This window comes from Diplotaxodon limnothrissa, linkage group LG14 (genome assembly GCF_057381915.1).
Source record: "Diplotaxodon limnothrissa isolate DT_005_m linkage group LG14, D_limnothrissa_male_GT1.1, whole genome shotgun sequence".
In the NCBI taxonomy this organism is placed as follows: domain Eukaryota; kingdom Metazoa; phylum Chordata; class Actinopteri; order Cichliformes; family Cichlidae; genus Diplotaxodon; species Diplotaxodon limnothrissa.
In genome coordinates, this window is record NC_140609.1 from 27,321,210 (window position 1) to 27,345,190 (window position 23,981).

The window sequence follows — 23,981 nt, forward strand, 5'->3', positions numbered from 1 at the left end:
CATACCCTGCACCCTGGACAGGTCGCCTGTCTGTCGCAGAGCTAACACGCAGAGACAGACAACTCACATTCCCACCTATGGGTTCTTTAAATAAATAAATAAATACATACATAAATAAATAAATAAAGGCAGATGAACAACCATTGATACCAGGCAACTATAAAATGTATATCTTGGCCCCAATGAGACTATTAACTCTTGCAGCACCGGGTGTTCGTAATTTTGGTTCAAGTGAATTGATAAACTTTTTGAAGGCAATTGACTCACACAGTTATGTAGATATCCCCGTCCTGTTGTCTCGGGATGCATCACGCTGCCTTGCCTGGGGTTAGCTTCTGTTTTCTGGGGATGAGGGTTGAGTGTGCTCCCTTACCTTCTCAAGGTAAGCTAGGTTAGCCTTCTTCTTGTGTCAGCACTTTAAGGTTTGTGGGATTTTTTTTCCCTTTAGAAATGTCCCTCATAATTTATCTCTTTCCACTACAAGACACTTGCTTTATCCAAAACACAGTCATATTCAAAGTAATCCCAAATTGGACTCTGGCGCTTTCTCCAGACTTTTCCTGACATGATTCTGCGTGTGGACGGAGCAGCAACACAGACGACTCGACTAACGTACTGCCACCTGCTGGCATAATGAGACACAGCAAGAAAAAAATCTGGAAACTAAAATTCATTTTCACCCTTGACTATTGTATGACACGCACACATCAATGAAAACTAAACACATTTTTGCTATAAATTCAGTTAATTTTAGTTAGTTTTGTGAACACTCATTACAGTTTTAGTTAGTTTTCCTTTTTTTGTTTTTTACATTTATTTCCGTTAACGAAAATGTTTTTTCACTTCTAGTTTTCATTATTTCGTTAGTTTTCGTTAACGATAATAACCTTGGAGTAAACGAATCGTTTCTCCCTCTAAAAAAACACTATGTCCAGATGAAGAGAATCAACTGTTTTTGGAATTGTTTCTGTTGTGAGAACAGACTTCAGCAATAAAATGTAAAAACCAACATGACTATCCTTACATTTTACATTAGATTTTGTAATTTTGTCTACAATCTACCATATCATCTATCTACCATATTGTTATGAATATATTCATATTTTTCCTTGATTATTGCTTTGGTAATTGAATTGAATGGCCTATTATTAAAATATTTTTTTCACCGGTTACCTCACTGTTACCAAATTACCAAGCTGTAATGGGAAGTTCTTCCAAAAACTGTCTCATTATCATTTTAAAATAAAACATATTTTCTATATTTATTTTTCCAGGTTATTCAGTGTGACATAGAAAATTAAAGATACGATCTCTTCAGAGTACTTCAGGTAGAAATAATTCATAAGGAGACAGAGGCAGTGAAAAGTAGATATAAATTTATTATGGACTATCACTTGACAATCAGAGAAAAGATGTTACAACAAGCATGTACCCAGGTCTATCGACTCTCCAAATAAGAAAGTTCTTACAGGTCAGCGCATGTAGGTTGTATAATTGTTGCATGCTGTTCATATGACGCAAGAGAATTTCAATTTGTTTAGTTTTTTTTGTTTTTTTAATTTAAATTCCAGGTTTAGCAACACAAGCGTAGGTTTATGTGTTTAAAATCTATTTCTTATTTATTACACTTTTTAACACCAAAAAATGTAGTTTCATCTTTGCATGATTTTTTTTTTGCAGTTTTTTTCTGGTCTTAGCAATATAATATAGCACTTTGGAACAAAAATGCAAAAAAGAAGTGCAAAAGCTGAAGCTAAAATGGCAAAAATGTGAACCGCTACTGTATATTTTCCAGCTGTGCTCACATAGACTGGGATAAAAGTAATCCACACTGCAAAAAATATTAACATGCTGAAAGCAATGAACTTTGCCTCATTAAAATTATCAGGCAGGTTTCGAGCTAAAAAAGCCATTAGAAGGCACCCACAAGCCAGGATGCCAATGTATCCAAGAACAGACCAGAAGCCGACCTCTGAACCGGGGACACACTCCTTGATGATGGTAGCCCCGTGGTAATCTGTATTATTGTTGGCATGAGGTGGACTAGTGAGCAGCCAGATAAAACAGATTATTACCTGAAAGAATTCAAAAATAACAGGAGAATGGTCATTTTTAAGTGACACTATGAATCAATATTGATAGCGTCAAGATTTCTACCTGGACAGCTGTTCCTAAAAGCACACTGGCTCTCTGCTGGTTAGATCCAAACCATTTCATAACATTACTTCTTGGTAGTGTGGATCTAAACGCCATCAGAACCACTGCTGTCTTGGCGAGGAGGCATGATATGCAGAGGGCGAAACTGATCCCAAATGCTGGGTACCTAATACGGCAAAGCCAGTCTGAAGGCACACCAATAAACAGCAAGCCAACAAGGAAACAAATGGCAAGGAATGCCAAGAGGAGAAAACTCAGTTCCATATTGTTGGCCCGAACCAGTGGTGTGTCTTTAAATGAAATGAATATGGTGATGATGAAAAGGGAAAGACAGGCTCCAAAAACAGATGCAACACATAATAGAATACCCATAAACTCATAGTAAGATAGATATTCAGTAGTCCTTGGTATACAGAGGTTCCTGGCTGTATTGGACCATGTGTCTGCTGAACAGTGTGAGCACTCCAAAGAATCTGGTGATGAACAGAGAACATAACTTTTACTTTATTGAAGCCAAATTTTAAATGCCAACATAAAAATATATGTTTGGATTAAAAATAAAGAAGGAAAACATACCAGTCTTATTACTAACTTCTCCCTCAGTACAGGGAACACAGTCATAACAGCAGATGGGTTCCCCCTTTCTCCTGACGACGCGAGTACCTGGTGGACAGCTGCTGCTGCATACAGACTGGATAGCCTGACAGGGAGTTTAATCGCTCAGAAACTATAGAGTCAAATTTTATTTTTATACACAAATCCAAAAGTAACTTGTTCTATATGAGAATAAATATGCATTATAGATTTACAAAGTAAACCCAAGTCAAGCTTACAGGTATTATGGAAAAAGCTGAATAATAAAGTTTTAATAAAACTTCAAGCAACGAATACAAGGGTACCAATTATAATTTTTATTATGAGCGCTATATGTTTGGGGTTTTTTTTTGAGCTATATTATGTCTTTAAAAAAAGAAAAGATCAGCATAGCCATGAATTACATTAAAGTGAAATAAAGTGAAATGCTAACTTTGTAAATAATTTGTGGTGTTCACAAATGTATGTATATTACTATGGTATATGCATTCAACTGCAACTTATGGTCATTAATATGAGGTCAACATTAATAACTTCAATACATTCATTATTGTAAACATACAATGGTGAAAGTTTGTCACAGCCTACATTCTCAGCCCCTGGCTCTCTTTGAGTGTCCATACTGGTCTGCTGAGTATGCAGCGCTTCACTGCTTCAGCTATGCTCCTCTGGCCTGAAACCTGTCTGATTTGGCTCTTGTGGTCTCTGATTAGCACTCTACACTCTGGACTCTGCTCAATTCAGCTATGGCTTCTCTGTTGCTCAGCCAACAACCCACACATTTCTCCTCCTGTTCCGTCATGCACTCCCCAACTCTGACCCAACTCGAAAACCCATCCTTTTATCTAATAAAAGTCCCTGATATAGTTATCTGTCAATCAGATCTAGCTAGCCTTGGCTCATGTTATTGCAGCCTTCATATTTAAATGTCTGTAAATAAAATATGCTGCTAGGCAATTCAGCATTCAGGGTTGTTGTTTACATATTTCTATGGTGTCAAGTTCCAGATATAAGTGGTCATAATTTATTTATTTTATTATCCCACGCATCCAGTAATAAATCAACTTGAAAAGTCACCAAATGCGAGAAGATGGGCTGTTAATTTAACAGAATAATTTGATTTTTAAATTCCAGGGTTTCAAAACGACCCCTTGGTAATTCTAATGTTAACAACAAAATATGCTGCACACTAATAAGAACAAATAAGTTGATGTTTTGATCAACAGTGCATACAACAGTCTAAAAGGTGAACATGGTCTCAGGCCTGTTTTCGGAGAACACACCTTCTTTCCTAGAGGCCACTGGATCACTGAGTCATTAATAACTAGGCTGTGTCCAGGTAATGAGGCATCATAGAAGCCGACTTTCACCAAATTAAGAGAGCCATCAGGCGCCCTCTGCCAGTTCATTAGATCATAATAAGCAATGGGGTCACCATTTTGATCAAAATTGACTTTCTCTCCCAGTGCTGAGAAATTTGCATGTTTCATATAGTGAATGAGCTGTAACAAAAAGAAATAAAATGTTATTTAAAGAAAATATATGGGACATTTGACTTCAGTATTTTAAGATAACATTGAACCCATAATTTGACTCACCTGCCACGGTTTAAAATTTTTGGGGTCTGCACACGTGCCATTAAGAAAAGGCCCCTTTCCTACTTTGCAATTACTCAAATCTTGTAGGGCATAGGCAACTAGGTACACAGCCTTGTAGATATTATATGACACTCTTAGCTGTGTCACATCAGAATAAGGAGAGTAAACATCATTTAAATCCTCTGTCCCTTTACATGGCTGTCTGTCAAAGAAATTGTCAGAGCCATGAGAATGGGTATTCAGTGACCCATTTAGTCGACAGTCAAAAGTCTCTTCCCAAAATTCTGCCAGGAAAGCTGATTTATGAAGAGAGGATGCTGTAAGACTGGTGAGATGTTGTTTAAGCCCAGGAATTGTGGCAGCTCTCCTGATCGCAAATCCTAATGTTCCCATCAGAAGATCTCCAGACTTTTCCCAGAATGACTTGGCAGTGGCCCATGCCTCACTTGCAATCCACTGCAGGCCAGTCATGTTCCGACGCATGATCTCTCTCAGAATACTCTGCATCTCCGACTCACCAGAAAAGTTAATGATGACCTTTGAGGATGAAAACTAATAATGGGAAATTTAGATATATTTAATACTTAATTAATTGTAAAAATCCTAAATAATGGATTGTATGTAGAAACTAGGTCCTCTTTGAATATTCTTCTTTCTTAAAGTTAATATTTTAAATATAATAAATATGAAACAAGTCATTTTTATTACTAATTCTACAAATATATAGATATAAAAATATATTAACATAGATGCAGAGGTACCTGAATGACATTCAGTAGGTCATCTAGAGCCTGCTGACTGACCACTACAGGGTAGAAATGTGTGTAGGCAGCACACACACCATAGTGCACTGACTCCTGAAGGAAGAGCTGGATGGCAAAACGGGCATAATCAGATTCCACACCAATCACTCCCACCCAGGTCCAGCCAAAATAACTAACCAGTTGAGCCAGAGCTCTAATCTGGAAGGTGTCACTAGGCATGGTGCGCATAAAGGTAGGGAACTCCCTTTGGTTACTCAGACAGCTGCAGGATGCAAAATAGCTCACCTAGATTTACAGCAAACGTTAGTTAACCATTAGCATGATGAGTTGCTGAAAGGGCTGTGAAACAAGCATCAACAATATAATACCACTGCCCTCATAATGATCCACTGATATAGGATTTTCACACTATTTAAAATGCAGAAAGAGAGAGCTGTAAGTCTACTACTTATTAAAAAAAAAGAGGGTAAGTTGAAAATGTTTTTACATTTGAATGTATTTATATATTTCTTAAAATATAATTAGTTAATCGACACTGCAAACCTGATAAAGGTGTAATTACAAACACAGGAGTATTACATTCAGCACTAGCAGATGCAGGTCAGACTGTCTCACCAGAGGGATATGGAAACAACCCAGACTTCGAAGCAGTGCCATAGACACCCCAGAGCCAGCATCTCCTATGATTACTGAAGACACAGTTTGGCGAACAGCATCACAGCCTACGTTATAGCCATTGGTTTTTAGAACTTTGTCTCTGTAGAAACTCTCGGCTCTGAAGCCTTTGTCTGGCTGCCCATTAACCAACAACAAAGAAGCTCTCAGAGACACAGGTATGTCATCACAACTGTCATGGATGTGAAAACCTAGCTTTAGGTGTGGCAGGAGATCACTGCGGCCATTGATTTCTTTAATTGTGAAAGTCATGGTCTGCATCCACCGCAAGGCACGAGAGCTGAAACTATACAGAAGTGTAGAAACAATTAATCATACGATACACATCACACAAACACACACATGTAAACCGTAAACAGACATAAATGAGTTTGTGTGTTACAGTAGCAAATGTGTGTTAACTACTGTGAATAATAATCACTTACTACTTATACATATTAGTTTTTGGTTTTTCTTTATAGGTTGAATGAGAAAACACAGGACTGTAATGTAAAGGAAATAAACCCCCTATAACTACATCTCCATCCTCGTAAAGACTATTTTTATCCTCTTCTCCCAAAAAAACACAGTTATCCAAAACAGCAGCTGAGCCATGTTTGTTGTTCATAAGATAAAGAAATATAAAAAGCCATGCAATCAACAATGTCATAGCTAACTCAGGTTTGAAGGAATGCTGTAAAACCTTAATGATAGAAAATACATAAAAAGAAAACAAGAAATATGATATTTACAGACACAGTTTAGTTATATACTGTGGGACACAGATCTGAGAGGACTGCCCACAAAGGGGCTGAAACATCATTTAAGGTAACCAGTAGGTAATTTAGAGCATGCTATTGGGTGAAATACACACGCACGCACGCACGCACGCACGCACGCACGCACGCACGCACGCACGCACACACACACACACACATTAATAATATTAATTTGACTGACATCCCATAGCTTTAATATGATATTGTCCCACTCTATACAACTAAAACAGCTTTAACTCTTCAACTCAGTCAGACAAGTACTGTTTGCCTAGCAAAAGCCAAACCTAGACTCATCCATTAAACTGCAAGAGAGAGAAGCATGGTTTGTCATTCCAGAGAACATGTCTCCAATGCTCTTGGGTTCACTGGCGGAATATTTTACACCATTGAACTGAAATGAATTGAAGTGGATTGAATTTAACTGAATTGAGTTAAATTGGATACGTATCCCTCTCACCCCCTTGGGTTTTGTCTGTGTCTTATTTTCAAGCTTGGTCCTCTACCAGAGGGTTTCAGGGTTTTGCATTTTATCTTCAGGACAGAGACCACTAATGTTTTGCTTTGAATAGGCTGGATATGCTATTCATCTTGGCCATTAATGCTCCTGTTATCACTCAGACACTTTGGACTTTACCATTGGAAGTCAGGGATTTCTAATCCATATGCATCACCAATTTTCCTGTATGCAATCCAAGCTCTTTGGTTGTGCTTTTCAGGGTGTGTGCCCCACCTTTCATCTTATATCTTACTGCTGCTGAATATGCTCTGGGGCACCTTTGCACAGTTGTTGAAGAAATTACTTGAACCAAATTAAATTTGTTTATTTTTGCATTTTTTTCTTGAATATACAAACAAAGTTGTGTAAAGGACCAAAACTACTTACATATTGCAGTTTATGGATCCTTTCCGCATTAGAAATTGTTATTCTAGCATTAGAAATGACCCAGAGGCACACCTTTGTTTTTGTTTATCACTTTGCTATGTAAGTCTTCTCTGACATGTGACAAAACAAAAGATATTCTGTTCCAATGCAAACACTTACGGTAACTCACTTCTCAAAACAAATGAGCATAACAGACTGTAATTATACTACTAAAATGTCCCTGCAAAAGGACAGGGAAATTTTCAGTTAAACAAGAACCACTCCTAGATTGCAAACCTCCTCCAAGGCAACTCAGTGTCTGGACAGTATTTACTCTTAACGTCCTACATAATGTTTATATAAATTCTATATAAACATTATGTAGGTTTCAAGGTCAAAAAAGGTAAAACTTTTTTGACCTTGAGGAAGAGGTCAGAGATCCAACATAATGTTATATTTAGAATTCCCATATATCATTCCCTATATGCCTGTATGTTGTTAATACAAACAATGGCAGTAAGAAGCATAGTTTTAAATCACTCTATATAGCATTATAATTGCTAATAGACCTTGGGATATGTTATCATGCTGGATATGTTAACATGACCTCACCCCCTACAACGATTTATGGAAATTCAATCAAAACGTTTACAGACAAAATGACACACAGCCACGCACAAGAAAACCTTACTGGTCATCATAAGTAAACTTTATTAATTAATCCTTTCTTTAAAGACTAACCATAATTTAATATATTAAAATGTATTGGCGTTTAATTGATGTATGTTTTCCCAATAAAATATTTAAAATATATTCTAACTCCAGTACAATGCCATTCAGAGTGCAGTAAACATTTTTAGTAAATGAGGTGGGGCTGCTGATGACCAAACCACACAGCTCTGGATTGGATATACTGATAATGGGAGGGCCATATACTGACTTTAGATACAGTATATAACGTTGCCTAAAAACTTTTCCTGTTTTTGTGGGAATGTGTAACACTATGCATCTACTTACCTTTCTTCCTTTGCTTTATCATGTTGGTATACTTACCTTAGTTTACATACAAACCTCTAATTTTACCTCTTCAGCCACATCTGCAGGAAAAGTGTGCATTCTTCAAAACAGCTTTGAGCCAGGCTTTATAGCTGAGGGTGACTACATTATTGCAGGAATCTTTCCCCTTCATTATAACCAAGAAATGCCAGACCTTAACTGTACCTACAAACCACCGCCAGTGAAGTGTAATGGGTGAGCATAGTACACTGTTTCTGTCTATCTATTATTTATTGAATAATGTGTCATTTTGTTGCACTGCCTGTGGACTGTATTGTTATATGGAGTATTTATACATGCTATTTACTACAATACAGTGTTAATGTTATCTAAAGTTTTAGACAATATGCCTAACTTGCTGTAAGAAAGAGAGAGTAAGAAAACAGGGGAAAAGTAATCTACTGTGCTAATGCACAAGACAGCTGTAAGTCAAATTACTACTAATTTTAAATCAGAACAACGCTCGAAACGAAAACAATGTTTTCAGTGTTTCTCCACTCTTGTTGTGTGTAATGTGTATTGTATTTTTCTGTCTTCTGAGCCACAGATTTGATCCCAGGGCTTTCCGCTGGGCTCAAACGATGAGGCTGGCAGTTGAGGAGGTAAACCAGAATCTGGAGCTTTTGCCAAATTACACCCTGGGGTACAAAATCTTTGATTCGTGTGCATATCCACTGACTGGCCAGAGAGCTGCTATGGCTGTACTAAACGGGATGAGTGAAGATGACTCTCCCATGTGTAGCGGTGCTTCTCCACTCCTTGCTGTAATTGGTGAATCTGGTTCTGCTCAGTCCATTGTGGTGTCAAGAATCCTCCAGCCATTCCAAATCCCAATGGTAATAATGCCTCTTTTAGTTCTAAATCCTCCAAACCTGCAAGTCATCATTATGATCTGTTATACTCTCCTCTCCTTTTTTTTGCTTTACACAGATCAGTTACTTTTCTTCATGTGCATGTTTCACTGACAGAACAAAATACCCTACCTTTTTCAGGGTAATCCCTAATGATGATTATCAGGTAAGGGCCTGAAAACAAAACAAACAGAATGATTTGTCAGTGCTCTATCATTTAAAATAAAGATGTTGAATCTTTATGTATTTTCAGTTGTTCCCTTACTGAAATAACCACAATGTATAACCAATGTAGTGATTTACAAACCATGGCATTTTGTGGTGTAGTTTTGAAACTACACTGAATAAATAAGTAAGATTTAAAATATTCAGACTAAATACCAGTAATGTAATTAATTAATTTGGTCTTCCACTGATATACTACATCAGAGTCTAAATAGCATATTAAGACTTCAACATTATTAAAATATGTCAGTGAACTGAGTAAGCTGAATTTATTCTGTTGAACCCAGGTGAAAGCAATTGCTCAGCTGCTGGTACGCTTTAACTGGACTTGGGTGGGGGTGGTGCGAGGAGATCATGAATATGGCCGTTTTGCTGTGCAAGGCTTAATGAGAGAACTACAGGGTACCAGCGTGTGTGTGGCATACCAAGAAATGATTCCTCTGCTCTACAATCAACAGAGGGCACTGGAGATCATGCAGGTAGGTAGAGACCATCCCTGATATGACTTTTATTAGAAAGCTGTTTTTCCTTTTTCACTTGAAAACTTCTGAATTCCTAATGCTGAAAGAGGTTTGCAAATATAATGCAGTTTGATCATTTAAAGTAAAAAGAGAGTTTAAACTGCTCAGTTTGATTCAAAATACCCGTATTGTAAAGGAAAAAATCAGTAGACAGAGCCAAGGTTCGGACACTACGCTAGTTACATTTTTGTATACTACTGATACATGAATGCTTCTACCAACAGCACAACTCCATCAGGCACAAAATAAGAATTTTTTTCTGTCTTAAATTTAACTAAGGAAATATGCAAACATCACACCGGTGTGATATGTTTACATACTTGTGACAGCAAATTTTGCACTCTGCAAGAGAATTGCTTAAAAAAAAAGAGTATGCCATGAGGCCAGCCATTAAAAAAATAGCCCTGTCTGTGATTTTCAGTTACCAAAACAACATTGACTTGTAGTATATCAGGAACAAAAATCCTTACAAAAGCTGCTTTTTAATCCCAAAATAGTGGTTTTAGACTGGCACAGGCCTTTAGTCAATCTAACCCCAAATGCCAACAGATGAGATTATTACAAAAATCTAAAATCATATCAATGTGCCTTTTCCTGTCGCCATGTTTTAAAATGATGTATTTTGCCTTCCCTCTTCCTTGCAAACTCTTTCCTTCTTCCTCATGCATTATCTTTATAAAAGGTAATGCGTAGCTCTTTGGCAAGAGTGGTGGTAGTATTTTCAGCTGAGGGGGAAATGACGCCTTTCTTGAGAGACTACATGAAGCAGAACATCACTGGAATCCAGTGGGTGGCTAGTGAGGCCTGGGTCACAGCATCTGTCTTTACAGGGAAAGAGTATTACCCCTATCTGGGAGGTACAGTCGGGTTTGGCATCAGAAAAGGTTATATCTCAAGACTCAGCAACTACTTGGAAACCGTAAACCCACAGAGGTATCCCAATAATATGCTGGTAAAGGAGCTGTGGGAGGCTCTGTATGGCTGTAGTCCTTCACTGTCTTCTGCCTCCCAGTTGCCACCTTGCTCAGGGCAAGAGTCACCACTGAAACAGCATTCAGCCTACTTGAATACATCAAGCCCTAGAGTGGCCTATAATGTATATAAGGCTGTATATGCAATTGCTCATTCCCTGCACAACCTTCTCATGTGTCAACCAGGCAGTGGGCCTTTTAAGAACCAGTCATGTGCACAAAGTGACAATGTACTGCCTTGGCAGGTATAGTCCAGAATACTTACCATTAGTTAATACCACTTAAAGTCTTGTCTGCTGTATGTCTGTTTAAGTGTTTCATGTTATGTAATGGTTTCTCAAGCTCCAGTACTACCTGCAGGAAGTGAAATTTATAATTGCTGGGGAAGAGGTAAACTTTGACTTGAAGGGTGACTCTATACCCTATTATGATATTATCAACTGGCAGCGAGGCACAAGCGGGAACATTGAATTTGTCAACGTGGGGCTGTTTGATGGAACCAAACCTGCTGGAGAGGAGCTGGTGATCCAGGAGGACATGATAATGTGGGCAGGGGATCAGAGTGAGGCAAGCTGCTCACACTGTGTTTTTACCTTCAGATGTCAACTGTTGAAGTTCTGTAGGTTAAGATGGAGGTAAGTCAGGTGTGCAGGACAGTTTGGATCTGATGTCCATCCCTTTGCATACATGGATAGTAAACAGTCAGTATTCAAAACGAGACATAAGGCTGAGGTATGTTTGATACTCAATCCTCTCTGTAATCCTTACGGCACAACTTATCAAAGGCATTTGTAATTCTACATTCAAATTCCATCATGACTGTTTTAAAGCAGCTAAGTTAAATACCTTGAAGCTACAATAACTTTTTTCTGTTTTGATGATAGATGCATAAATATTACAGGGAATAAATTTGTAGGTAGTAACTCCTTTCTCTGTGGGCAAATGACAGCAAAGCCTTTTCAATTTTTTTTTCCTGGTTACATTGACTAAATGAATAAAGGGGAAAAAAGTATGGTTCTATTATTTAATAAGTGAGGAAGGAGAAAATATTGAGCATAGTTTTCCAGGGGTTAAACCGACACAAATTTTAACCTACATTATAACCTACATTATAAAATCCAGGCATTTATTTACACTGACTTTAAACAGAAGAATTTGAGGAATACATATTTTGATTCTTATTTGATTAAGCAATTAGCCTTTATTTAATTGTTTGTATGATCATTGGCCCAAGCAAATAATTCAGTAACTAACTATTATATTCGTAGGACATTCTTTCACTCATCAGAGTTGGGATTCATATGCTTTCTACCTTGCCAGGTGCCAGTGTCTGTATGCAGTGCCAGCTGTCTTCCAGGGTCCCGGAAGGCTGTCCGTCGTGGGGAGCCTGTCTGCTGCTTTGACTGTGTACCATGTGACAATGGCAAGATTAGCAATCAGACAAGTGAGTTTAAATCTAAGTATTACAAGTCGCAGCATTTTAAATGTAATGTTCTGATACAATTAGGCAATATTTAAATGAACTCTTGCTTTTTGACTCTCTGTCTTTCAGATGCAATAGAATGCACATTTTGTCCCGAGGACTTCTGGTCAAACAAAGACAGAACAGCCTGTATCGCCAAAAAAGTGGAGTTTTTGGCCTATGATTCCTTAGGTATAGCCCTGACAGTCACTTCTGTGGTGGGAGCTTGTCTCACTATAGTTGTTTTAGCAGTGTTCTTTTACCACAGAAACACTGCCATTGTCCGTATCAATAACTCTGAACTTAGTTTCTTTATCTTATTTGCTTTAACACTGTGTTTCCTTTGTTCTCTGGTTTTCATTGGAGAGCCAACATTTTGGTCCTGCATGCTGCGTCACACTGTCTTTAGCATTACATTTTCACTTTGCATCTCCTGCATCCTGGGAAAGACACTGGTGGTGCTGGCTGCTTTCACTGCCACCCGTCCAGGGGAAAACATCATGAAGTGGTTGGGACCCAAGCAGCAGAGGGCCATTATTTTCAGCTGCACTCTTGTTCAAGTAGTTATTTGTGGCGCTTGGCTAATTGATGCACACCCTTATCCTTCACGAAATACTAAATACGAACGCTCAAAGATCATATTGGAGTGTAGCGTAGGATCAAGCCTTGCATTCTGGTGTGTTTTAGGATATATTGGTCTCCAGGCCTGTCTCTGCTTTGTACTGGCATTTCTGGCACGCAAGTTGCCAGGCAACTTCAATGAGGCCAAGTTTATCACTTTTAGCATGCTGATCTTCTGTGCTGTGTGGCTGGCATTTATTCCTGCTTATATCAGCTCCCCTGGAAATTATGCAGATGCAGTTGAATCCTTTGCCATTTTGGCCTCCAGCTTTGGCTTGCTATTCTGTCTGTTTGCTCCAAAGTGTTACATAATTTTATTAAAGCCAGAAAAAAATACAAAACAGCACCTAATGGGAAAAGAAAAGAAGTAATCAGTTAACCATTTTAAAGTTGTTTGATTTGAAATTTCTATTCACTGTTTAATATTATTTCTTGACCAATTCTAATATACAAATCTATTTCCCAAAAAGTCGTGATCAGGCTGGAGAAGAAAGTGGTACTGAAGAAAGGAGGAGGAACATTTTGCAACTAGTTAGGTTAACTGGCAGCAGGTTAGTAACCTGATTAGTTATAAAAAGAACATCTTAGAGAGACAGAGTTTCTCAGAACTATAGATGATCAGGGGTATGGCAAACTGCCAAATTCTGCATCTACATTGTTGAACAATTTAAGAATAATATTCTTCAACATTAAGTTTTGTGGAATTTGAATATGTCACCCATAATATATGGTCAATGTATGCAATATAATCAAATGTTTTCTCAGAGAACATAGTTTCCCATATCATCTACAAATGTGAGTTAAAGCTCTATCTTGCAAGAAGAAACTATATGTTAGCATGATTCAAAAAGGCCACTCTCTCCTGTGGGCCAAAGACAAGTTAAAATCCCAGCAACTGGTCTCCTCAGTTCCCAGACCTTTACACATTGCTGTTGGAAGAAGAGGGGATGCTACACAGTGGTAAACATGGGCCTGTCCCAATTTATTTGGGATGGGTTGCTTCCATCAAAAATTAGTTGATATATTTTTTTCAACAGTGCATTTTCTCAATTTAAAAAATTGTTATGTTTTTCTGTGTTATACTGGGAATAAAACAGAGATTGGCAAATTATTGCATTTTGTTTATTTACACTTTACACAAGATCCCAACTTTTTCTGGATTTGGTTTGGATTATTAGATTAGATTATTAGAACAGGGAATATAGTGTAGTAGACTGTAGAAGAAAACAAACATATATATATATATATATATATATATATATATATATATATATATATATATATATATATATATATATGTATATATATAATTTTTTTTTTTTTTTTAAAAAGAAAAGAAAAGAAAATGTTATATTAGCGTTAAAGAAATTTGATAATAAGTTGGGGGGAGACAACATTGTCTGTGGGAGGACTTGTAAAAGTAGAGCGTCTCTTCATTGCCCACCTGGCTGGGTCTTCAGAGTTCCTGCCCTGGTCTGTGTGATTCTGGTTCCCCAAACCTGCTGAACATCTTCTACACCAGTGATTCCAAAGTGTTCTTGGTCTTCTGATCAGGCCACTTAATGAAAAAGACGACTGATTCGAAAACTTAATGGTTTTCTTTCTTGGTACTGGCAGAGAGATCTGCCCCCTTTGTAGCACCCCATCACAACCCAGTAAAGCAGGGGTAGCTCCAATCTGGCCACACAAATAGCTATGGAAAACTGTTATTTAATAAATTTTACAACATGTCACGCTGATAAAGACCTCACCCATTCATGCTAGAGTAATAAAGTAATAGATGAATAATTAGATGACTGAAAAGAACAATTTTTTTTTACTTTGTACAATATATATGTACAAAGTAAAATAAATAATAAAAATAGTACATTTTCTATGAATTAACAAAAACATTCTACTTCATAATTACAGGGCAGTCTGGGGAATACACTACCAGAATTGTCTGTCAGTTTTTTCATTTATTTCTTACAGTTTAAGCAAAAAGATTGGTGCTGACAGGTTTCTTTCATTTACTAAAACATTGTTAATTTATTATATAGAAAAACTGAGACCTGCTGTTGAACGTAATCCTCTTTTAGTTATAATGTGATATCTCATTAAATGTGTAGGTACCTGGCCAATGTTCCCTCTAAGCTGCACGCGTGCACAGTTGCGCACTGCTGGCATGGTCTCTGCTCACAGAAAATCTGCATTGCGCACAGAAAAAAATCTAACCTGAATTGAAATTAAAATTAAAACTTCAACAATTCTGTTGCAGTGTTAGTCAGTAAGTGACTGGCTGCTCCCGTATGGGATTAGAACGATGCCATCCCATCCCATAGTCCAGCCAATAATGCGATTCACATTCGTATATACGCAGCTAATCAATGTCGTTGACAGGCTATGACAGTGTCCTTATGTGCCAACACCAGTGTTTTAGTTAGCAAAGCGGCGTGGCTAATGTGGAGTGAAGCCACGTTAATGACAACGTGCACAACCATTGGAGATGTGAGCAGGACAGACGGAACAATTGACGGAAAAAGTGTGGACTTTATACCAGTTTTTAAATTGTGTTGATGGGCCATGTAAAACCAGAGTTATGTTAACAAAAATCAAAAAATGATATGGCAACATGGCATTTAGTTGTTTAGGAGGGGGGGGAAGTTTTAGGAGTGAAGGGGGTGCTTTGAGATGTGAGAGATTTGCGACGTTTAGTGCAAATCTTATGTACTTAGTGTGTTGTCTTCTGTAGTTAGTGTGTAGTGTAGTCAATAGTTTTGTTGTGTGTGTCAGAACAATGAGGCGACTGCTGAATGTTACAGGTGTTACAGGAGTGATACATCTCCTGTTGTCAGGGCTGCAGATATCAGGCTTGTGATGTTCTCCTTTATCTCATAGTGGAAAGAAATTATTTTTTGGAGTAAATAATTTATGTGGCATCAAATTTCATGCAGTGCACCTGATTGTTTTGTAAATAGTTTGAAAGGTTTGTTTAAAACAATGCCTTGGCTGCATTTTTTGGTAAACATCTGCAAAAAACTTTGTTGTTTGCATAACTCAACATTGGATATTATATACTGTATTTTGCAGACAGAGAGTTACCGGACTCTCTCCCAAACCACAGACTTATACTCATAATACAAGTCACAGCTTTATAAAAAAGAAAGAAAGAAAGTTGTGTGTATAAATTGGAGTTCAAGTTATTTTTTACTTCCAATAGCGTTAACATACTACACAGGTCATGAACAAGATCTTTTTTTTTTTAATTTTCATTGTAAGTGGGCTAAAGCAGTTAATTAAAAGTAGTCTAACATAAATGTAAATGCTTGTGATGCCTTAAAGGCATTTATGCCATTTATCTTTAATGTTTGCTTTATAACAATTCATTTGTATGTATTTAAGTTAAAAAGAACAGTAAAAAGAGTTAAAAATGTTAAGAAGATTTAATTTTGAAGGTGAACTTGCTAATAACCTCCCTTACATACACGTAAGTGTATATATGTCATGATGAAGGTGTTAAAAAAAGCATAAATAGAGGTGTTTTTTAAAAACTATATTTTATTTGTCGTTCATGAGGGTTGATATGTATATGTTAAAAAAGGCATTCATTTTGATGATCATTACTGTTGCTCAAGCTAACACAAAGATGTAAAGTCATATTTTGAGTTATTTCGTGATACAATATTTATGTAAACACAATCATTTTTTCTATTCTGTATTTCTTTTCAACCACAGTTTTCACAGCTTGTCAAATGAAAATTGTGAGTAAAAAGTCAACTCTACTCAGACTCGTGTATTCATTGACAGAGGTTTAGCTTGGTGTTTAATCAGAGTTGCTACACTCTGCAACAGAACACTACAATGCTGTAATTTGATTATTTTAATAAACCATGTGACTTGGATGGATTCGATGCTGGCGTGACCACAGTACACACGTCTGCTGTCGCTCACAGTGGTCCAAGGGACCGCTCAGGGAGTTTGTGTGTTCGCTCAGACACATGAAAAATTAGAGGGAACATTGTAACTGGCCCACTTATTGTATGTAAGCCAGTATGTTATTGTATATATTCATATATATTAATATGCTATCCTTCCAAATCTGAAGACTATGGGACAAAGAAATAAACATGCTCATATGTGTAGGCTAACTATAGTTAGTATCAGCCAGTATCAGTATCAAATATTTTTGTGATGGTAAACTGTGCTTTTTATTAGAGAAGTCATTGGCCTTTATAAACTGTGGTGCAGTTTCAAATGGCAACTAATTGTAGTTTCTTCAGTAGCTGGTCAGTAGCTTACAATACAAGAAGTAAGTTGGGTAATTAAAATATTTTTAAAGATGCACTGTGTAACAACCCTTATTGTGTTATAGCACTACTAGGGGGGAGGTTGTCCTACTATGGTAGTATTTGGGGGGAGTCTCCTAGGGGGTTTCCAAATTCATAGGCTGCATCCTCCTGAGGCTGCATTTGTAAGACGATTACGTCAACGGCAATGTGACGAAGGCTGTCCAAATTCACAGACTCTTCCAAATACAGCCGACAAATGCGTCCTTATTTTCCCCAGATTTGAAGGATGGGTCAGGTGTTCCCTTCGTGGCCCACCATATCCCAGAAGTCATAGCGCAACCCAGCCAATTCCAGTTTCCAACAATGACAGCAGCTACTTAGTTTTAATATTACTCATATTACTCTTTCTGGATCACAAAATAAACTTTTAAGATATTTTCAGGCGAGAATGTAATTGTGTAAACTTCAAATATCAAGACATCACATATTTGCAAAAGTGCTCCGACGTTTTCAGAGACATCTGTTACCCATCAGCCTGATAGCTAACTGGAAAGTTGAGGCTCACTAGAGCCGGCGAGAACACTGGACTCCCAGCACATTGTTTTCAGACCCCGTGTGGTCTTTCGCCAGTCAGGTTAAACATTATATATAAGTCACTTAGAATAAACGTCAAACAGAAAACTTATTAAACAGTAGTGTGAGATGATCGAGAATTTACGCCACTGTCCTGTTATATTTTAGATAGCAAGGAGCAGACGGCTGAGTTTATTAAACTCCAACGAGACAGCTGGTGATGCAAATTTGAAGGCTAGACCGTCCAATTCCTCAGCCACTCACTTCCGGCCTACCTGGCCCTCGGAGGACCCGGCCCGCGTAGACAGGCAGAGTCCTCAGGAGTATGCAGCCTATGAATTTGGACACGGCTCTAGTTTGTGTGTGAGTATAGTGGCAGCTGTTACATGTTGCTCGCGTGGCTGTCCAGAGAGAGACCTCATCATTGTAACGGACTGGCGCTGGCGACTACCGATCCCCACACATCTATGTACAGAAAGAGTAGAGCCGTGGAGACCTGGCTTGTATGGTTTTATGTTGCTAAAAAGGAATAAAGGTCTGTTGTTCGATTTAACTGACTGGCTTCGAGTTATCCGGCTAACCTCCACACCACATGCCCGCTGGACCTGCTAGGCGCTCCTTTGTTGCCAGACTGCCGTTACAACTGTTAAGTGATGTACTAATCCACCTGTGCGTGATAAAAACATAAGCTTAAAAAATAAATCAACAAAACAAAGATCTCTTATTTAGTATTTTGTTTTATTCTCTTTTAACTGAGATGACATAACATGTTTACTCTGAAAAACATATGTTATATAGATGTTCATCTACAACATTTTCTGGTCATACCTTTTTTAATATTTTTCTCAGGGTGCAGTAAAATGATATAGCATTTGGGCACAAAAATACAGAGCAACAACCCATAACTAGATGCTAAGATAGCAAATATTTCCACTGCCACAGAAAAGTTTCCAGGAGAACTGACATAAGCTGGAATGAAAGAAATCCACACAGCCCAGAAAATCAGCATGCTGAAGGTGATGAACTTTGCTTCATTGAACCTGTCTGGTAGTTTGCGTCCAAGGAATGCCAGGAGAAGACAGGCAAAGGCCAGTAGGCCAATGTAGCCAAGCAGCAGGTAAAACCCTGGAGGCCATGGCTCTTTACACTCCACAACGATCTAAAGATGTCCAGAAATGTGTTAGTATGGATTTTGAGAGATGGTACATTTTATGTGATTATACTTATTTTATGATAATGTTCAACATTTTTTAATATTAGTACAGAGAGATGATTTGTGTTATATTTTAACAACTGATTACTCACTTACTACATTGAACTATGTTCTAATCCTGAAGTCCTGAACTATAAGGATTAGAACATTTAAGACTATGGTTATGGCTGATGGTAATATCAAAATAAAGAAATAAAGTACAGTCTTGGTGCTTTACTCACTTTTCCAGTTGAAGCTTGGTAGTTTGGATTTCTGAATGGAAAGGGAGGTGCGCCCAAGACCCAACCAGTACAGAGGCAGATCTGGGGGGAAGGATTGGATGATAGAAGAATACAAGAAGTACCAAACATGTGCAATATTCAAAAACCATTACATTTAGACAGTTTCATATTCTTCCAACCTGAGGAGCTGTAGTGCACAAGATCAGAATCCTCTGCTGAGATGTTCCAAACAGCATCTGACCCCTGGAACCTGGTACGTTCGCCCGGAAAGCCAGGAGGACCACAATAGTCTTAACAAGGAGGCAGGACAAACACAGGACAAAGCTGATCCCAAATGCTGCCTGGCGGAGCCTACATGTCCACCAAGAGGGCTGACCAATGAACACCAGAGAACACAGGAAACAGAGCTTGAGTGACAGGAGAAGCAAGAAACTTATTTCTGCATTGTTTGCCTTGACGATGGGTGTATAGCGGAAACGATGAAAAACAATGGTGATGATGGTGGTCAGTATGAAACCCAGCAAGGTAATTGCTACCAGGATGATTCCCATTTTGTCATAGAAAGACAGGAATTCTTCTACTCCTGCAACACATTTCACTTTTTCTTTGTCTGACCAGAAGTATTCTGGACATTTAATACATTCAGTGGAACCTTTGAAAACACAGAGCACAGAAATATGCATGTAAACAGTCAGAAACTATTCATTACATATCTGTCATTTTAAATAACTTTAATAGCATTTTGAAAAAAACAAAAAACATATATGGGCTACCGGTCTGGTTGCTGATCTCTCCATCTGCACAGGGCAAACAATCAAAGCAGCATTTGGGCTCTCCTTGGCGTGTGGCCTGCCTGCTGCCAGGGGGACATGGAGCACTACATTGAGATAAAGGAACCTGAACAAGGAACAGGAAAATGATATAATAATGTGAATCAATAGATTGTTTTAGAGAATTTGACACAGTTTATCAAATAATTTTCAACAGCTTAAAAATGTTTAGTTTTAAGTGGCATAAGGAGTTTGGGGTAACAATGACCTACCCGTGACTGTCCTTTTGTCCATACAGTCATGTCCTTCACTATGTGCAGTTGCTGTCTTTGAGGAGCTGAACCATCATAGCTTCCAACTTTGATAAATCTGGCATAAAAAAAATTCCCAATAAATTATTTAAAATTGCAATCAGGCCAAATAATAGCAATAGAGTAAAATGAATATAAATAAAGCTTCTTGTTTATGAATACTCACACTTCAATTGCATCATTAACTATTATGTTTTACCTAATTTCATCTGTGCTGTCCTTCTGCCAATTAATGATATCATAGAGAGGGACTGGCTCCCCATTGGAGTCAAAATATACATTTTCATGAAACTGGTTGGTAAAATTCACAATTTTCAGATGTTGAAGAAACTGCATGAAATAGAATAAAAAAAATCAACACTGACAAACAAAACAGATGATTTCAAAAGAACGTTCACAAACCTTGTGTAACATATTTTGTCATAATTTCAATTACCTGACCATTTGAAAATGAGCTGTGCTTCTCACATAATCCCCTGCTAGGTCCCACAGAATCACAGTTCAAAAAAGTGTGCAGCGCATGGGCAATAGCATATACAGCTTTATACACATTATAGGATATTCTGACCTTAGTTACATCACTATAACTGCTGTAAACATATCTGAGATCCTCTAAACCTGTGCATAAAGGCTTTTCAACCACACCTGCATAATCTATATAATCCGGCACATTAAATACATATTTTTGTCCCACAATAAGTCCGGCCATGTAACCTGAACTATTTTGAGGGTCTATTTGATAAGTATTTGGATCTTTAAAGTTATCCTGAGTATCCTGTTCATATTTGTTGGTTCTGTCTCTTTGAAACTCTAGCTTACAACCAAACTGCTCTTCCCAGAACATATTGACAAATTCCATTCCTGGTTTGGGAGAAGGTCGGACATTTAAAAGAAACTCTTTCAAGCCAGGGATGCTGACTCCAGGGAAGGAGAAGCCCAGTGTTCCCTCCAGAAGAGAGTGGAAATTTGGTGAAGCCAGTCGGCTAGCAGTCACCCAGGCTTCACTGGCTAGCCACTGTATCCCTGTTACATTTCTCCTGGCAAGCTGTAGAGGCACAAACAAAGGAAAAGCAAACAAACAAAAAATATTTTATGATCAGTTTCATTTGATTTTTGTATTTTATTATGGAAGTACTGCAAAATATTTCATGCTATATGCCTAATCACACACTGGCAGACTTAACAGCTGAGATACTTACTTCTGAGAACAAATCTACCAGCTGGCCTTCTGTGGCAAAGACCACCACAACCCGAGCAGTTGAACTCTGTAATTTGTCTGCTATTTTTTGTATCTCAGCCACTGTGGATGATTTTGAGATAGTGAGATGAAATTCTACACACCCACCTTGTTGTCCAAATAGATCAGAGAATGCTTGGATCCCATAAAGACTATAGTCATCCTGAAATATATATACATAAATGACTTTAAGATAATGTTGTTATTTAAATCTAACTAATTTTATATTTCCAAAAAGTCTTTATCTCACCGTGGTCCCTATTGTGCCTACCCAGAACCAGCCAAAGAAAGTGACAAGCTGTACAAGGCCTCTAACTTGAAAGAGATCACTTGGCACAGTTCTCAAGAATGATGGGTACAATTGCTTATCAGTAAGACAGGTACAAGTGGCAAAATAACTCACCTATAGAGAGATGGGTTATTTTATAAAACTGACTTAAAACAAACTCTAACCATAAAACATTATTAAATGTGATTAAGCAATTTATTACCAGTGGTATGTTGAAAGGGCCAAGTGTTTGAGCTACAGCTCTTGTAGGGGAAGAGGATGCAAAACCAATCACAGCAGGCACCGGAGAATAATACAGACATGTGGAAGACTCTCTTGTCTTTATTTCTTCTGTTGTGTTTTCCTTTATATATTTTTCTGTATTTTTAAGGCTGTTATGCATTATGGTTTTAACTTTAGTACCTCTATTTTTCATTTGTTTTGTTGTTACTCCTACAGTTGTTAATGTCTTCATTTCAGTACCTCTGTTTTCAGTTTCAAGTATTTCTTTAACCTGACTTTTCACTGCTTCAGAGTGACTGACTAAGGAAAAAAGAACTTTCAGACTGGTGTGGACATGGTCACAACTGTCCATAATCTGGTAGCCTAGTTTAACACCTGGTAATAGACTTGAATTACGGTTAATTTCCTCCACTGCAAACACCATGGTCATCATCCAGCGAAAGGCTCTGAGGTCAAAGCTGTCGAGAAATAAGGTGAGTATTCTTTAGCAATAAAGCAATCACATTAACACAAACACACAATGTAAATTATCTCTCTGAACCATAGACAGTGGGGGAAGAAAAACAAAAATGAAGACTCAAAAGATATAAACTGTACACTTATACTCACCCGCTGCAAGATGTAGTTTCTGGTTTAGTTTTGTAGCTATACTGTGGATCACTGGCAACATAATGCAGAGGGAAAAACCCTCCAATCACAACATCGCCATCCAAGTGCAAGGCTAGAAGCTCACTTCTTTCCAGTTTTACACATTGAGGTAAACTAGAACCACTTCTCACATCCCCTATCTTTAAACCAGGTTCTTTAAACCAGGTCCTTTGGAGCTGTCTTTCAGCTACAGAAGCATCAAAGAACATAATACAAGCAAGTTTAAAGACACAAAAAAGCAGCCAAAGATAATTACAAACGGTTGAATTCATAATGCATAATCCACTGTAGCCCTATAGAAATTGTGCTGACAACAATGCATCTCCAACATAATCTCTAAGAGTCTAATGCAGTGCATTAAAAACTATGATGGTTATGTTATTGCACTTATTCATATGAGTCATCATGAGATCACCCAATCAGAGTGAAATGCAAAAGGAGAGTGAATATTATTGTTCAAAGTTATGAAATGTCTTAAACCATCTTAATAAAATTATAATAATAATGAAAAAGAAAGAAACTGACACATATTTCATTTAAAAAACACAACATAAGTAATGACAATGATTCTATTTGCCGCTGAGTTTGAATTGATTTTCTCAATATAATGTTTGTTTCAATAGCAAAGTTATGTGGAAATATCCATAACCATGTTCCACAAATAGTGATGCTCATACCATATTTCTACCACGTAAATATTAATCTTTTCATTATATTATATTATATTATATTATATTTGTCAGAAAACCCAAGTAAAGTAAATGGACTGGTTCTTATATATCTCTATTCCACTTTTCTAGTGCACTCAAAGCACTTTAAACAACAACTTCAAGAAACACAGTTTTTCTATGCCTAAGTATATCTAACATTCACATAACACATCAGAGAGCAATTTAGGGTTCAGTATCGAGCCCAAGAAGACTCTGGCTTACAGAGGCCAGCGATTAAACCCCCAACATACTGTTTTAGTAGATGACCTTCATGAGCTACAGCCACCCCAAAAAGTCACAGTTGGCAACAACTTGGGTCGTTATTGATACTTGTGGCACAGCTATGGGTGAGTGGGCCACACTAAAGCTGATATGATGAAGTTAGTCTAACACTGACTATATCA

General features: G+C 37.7%; 3 protein-coding genes across 3 annotated transcripts; 1 reads left to right on the forward strand and 2 right to left on the reverse strand.

Moving 5' to 3' along the window:
- Nucleotides 1-1,652: 1,652 nt before the first annotated feature.
- Nucleotides 1,653-6,344, reverse strand: LOC146619001 (extracellular calcium-sensing receptor-like). The gene is made up of 8 exons (XM_085370151.1): nucleotides 6,217-6,344; nucleotides 5,729-6,074; nucleotides 5,111-5,398; nucleotides 4,350-4,901; nucleotides 4,035-4,253; nucleotides 2,734-2,857; nucleotides 2,158-2,630; nucleotides 1,653-2,075 (listed from the first exon to the last, which is right to left on the reverse strand). Exons 1-8 carry the CDS (start codon nucleotides 6,222-6,224, stop codon nucleotides 1,653-1,655), a joined length of 2,433 nt encoding a protein of 810 aa, XP_085226277.1. The 5' UTR covers nucleotides 6,225-6,344.
- A 2,055-nt stretch (nucleotides 6,345-8,399) lies between these two features.
- LOC146619002 (extracellular calcium-sensing receptor-like) lies at nucleotides 8,400-13,486 on the forward strand. Its single transcript, XM_085370152.1, has 10 exons — nucleotides 8,400-8,403; nucleotides 8,500-8,659; nucleotides 9,012-9,300; nucleotides 9,395-9,481; nucleotides 9,828-10,019; nucleotides 10,744-11,013; nucleotides 11,074-11,277; nucleotides 11,375-11,594; nucleotides 12,360-12,476; nucleotides 12,585-13,486. The coding sequence occupies exons 1-10, from the start codon at nucleotides 8,400-8,402 to the stop codon at nucleotides 13,484-13,486; spliced, it is 2,445 nt and encodes an 814-aa protein (XP_085226278.1).
- Nucleotides 13,487-18,758: 5,272 nt separating this feature from the next.
- Nucleotides 18,759-22,652, reverse strand: LOC146619003 (extracellular calcium-sensing receptor-like). Its single transcript, XM_085371713.1, has 12 exons — nucleotides 22,503-22,652; nucleotides 22,200-22,340; nucleotides 21,959-22,111; nucleotides 21,671-21,871; nucleotides 21,257-21,417; nucleotides 20,908-21,118; nucleotides 20,671-20,801; nucleotides 20,433-20,529; nucleotides 20,164-20,287; nucleotides 19,570-20,042; nucleotides 19,391-19,471; nucleotides 18,759-19,115 (listed from the first exon to the last, which is right to left on the reverse strand). Exons 1-12 carry the CDS (start codon nucleotides 22,650-22,652, stop codon nucleotides 18,759-18,761), a joined length of 2,280 nt encoding a protein of 759 aa, XP_085227839.1.
- Nucleotides 22,653-23,981: the final 1,329 nt, after the last annotated feature.

Coding starts and splice junctions, on each gene's coding strand:
- LOC146619002 (XM_085370152.1), top strand. Junction 8,660..9,011: donor CCGCCAGTGAAGTGTAATGG/GTGAGCATAGTA, acceptor TCTGAGCCACAG/ATTTGATCCCAGGGCTTTCC. Junction 11,014..11,073: donor GGTATCCCAATAATATGCTG/GTAAAGGAGCTG, acceptor TCTGCCTCCCAG/TTGCCACCTTGCTCAGGGCA.
- LOC146619003 (XM_085371713.1), bottom strand. CDS start 22,652: ATGATGACCATGGTGTTTGCAGTGGAGGAAATTAACCGTAATTCAAGT. Junction 21,872..21,958: donor TAGGCACAATAGGGACCACG/GTGAGATAAAGA, acceptor TATATATTTCAG/GATGACTATAGTCTTTATGG. Junction 19,472..19,569: donor TGTGCACTACAGCTCCTCAG/GTTGGAAGAATA, acceptor CCTTCCCCCCAG/ATCTGCCTCTGTACTGGTTG.
- LOC146619001 (XM_085370151.1), bottom strand. Junction 2,858..4,034: donor AGTGGCCTCTAGGAAAGAAG/GTGTGTTCTCCG, acceptor ACTCCCTGTCAG/GCTATCCAGTCTGTATGCAG. Junction 2,076..2,157: donor TTTTAGGAACAGCTGTCCAG/GTAGAAATCTTG, acceptor GAATTCTTTCAG/GTAATAATCTGTTTTATCTG.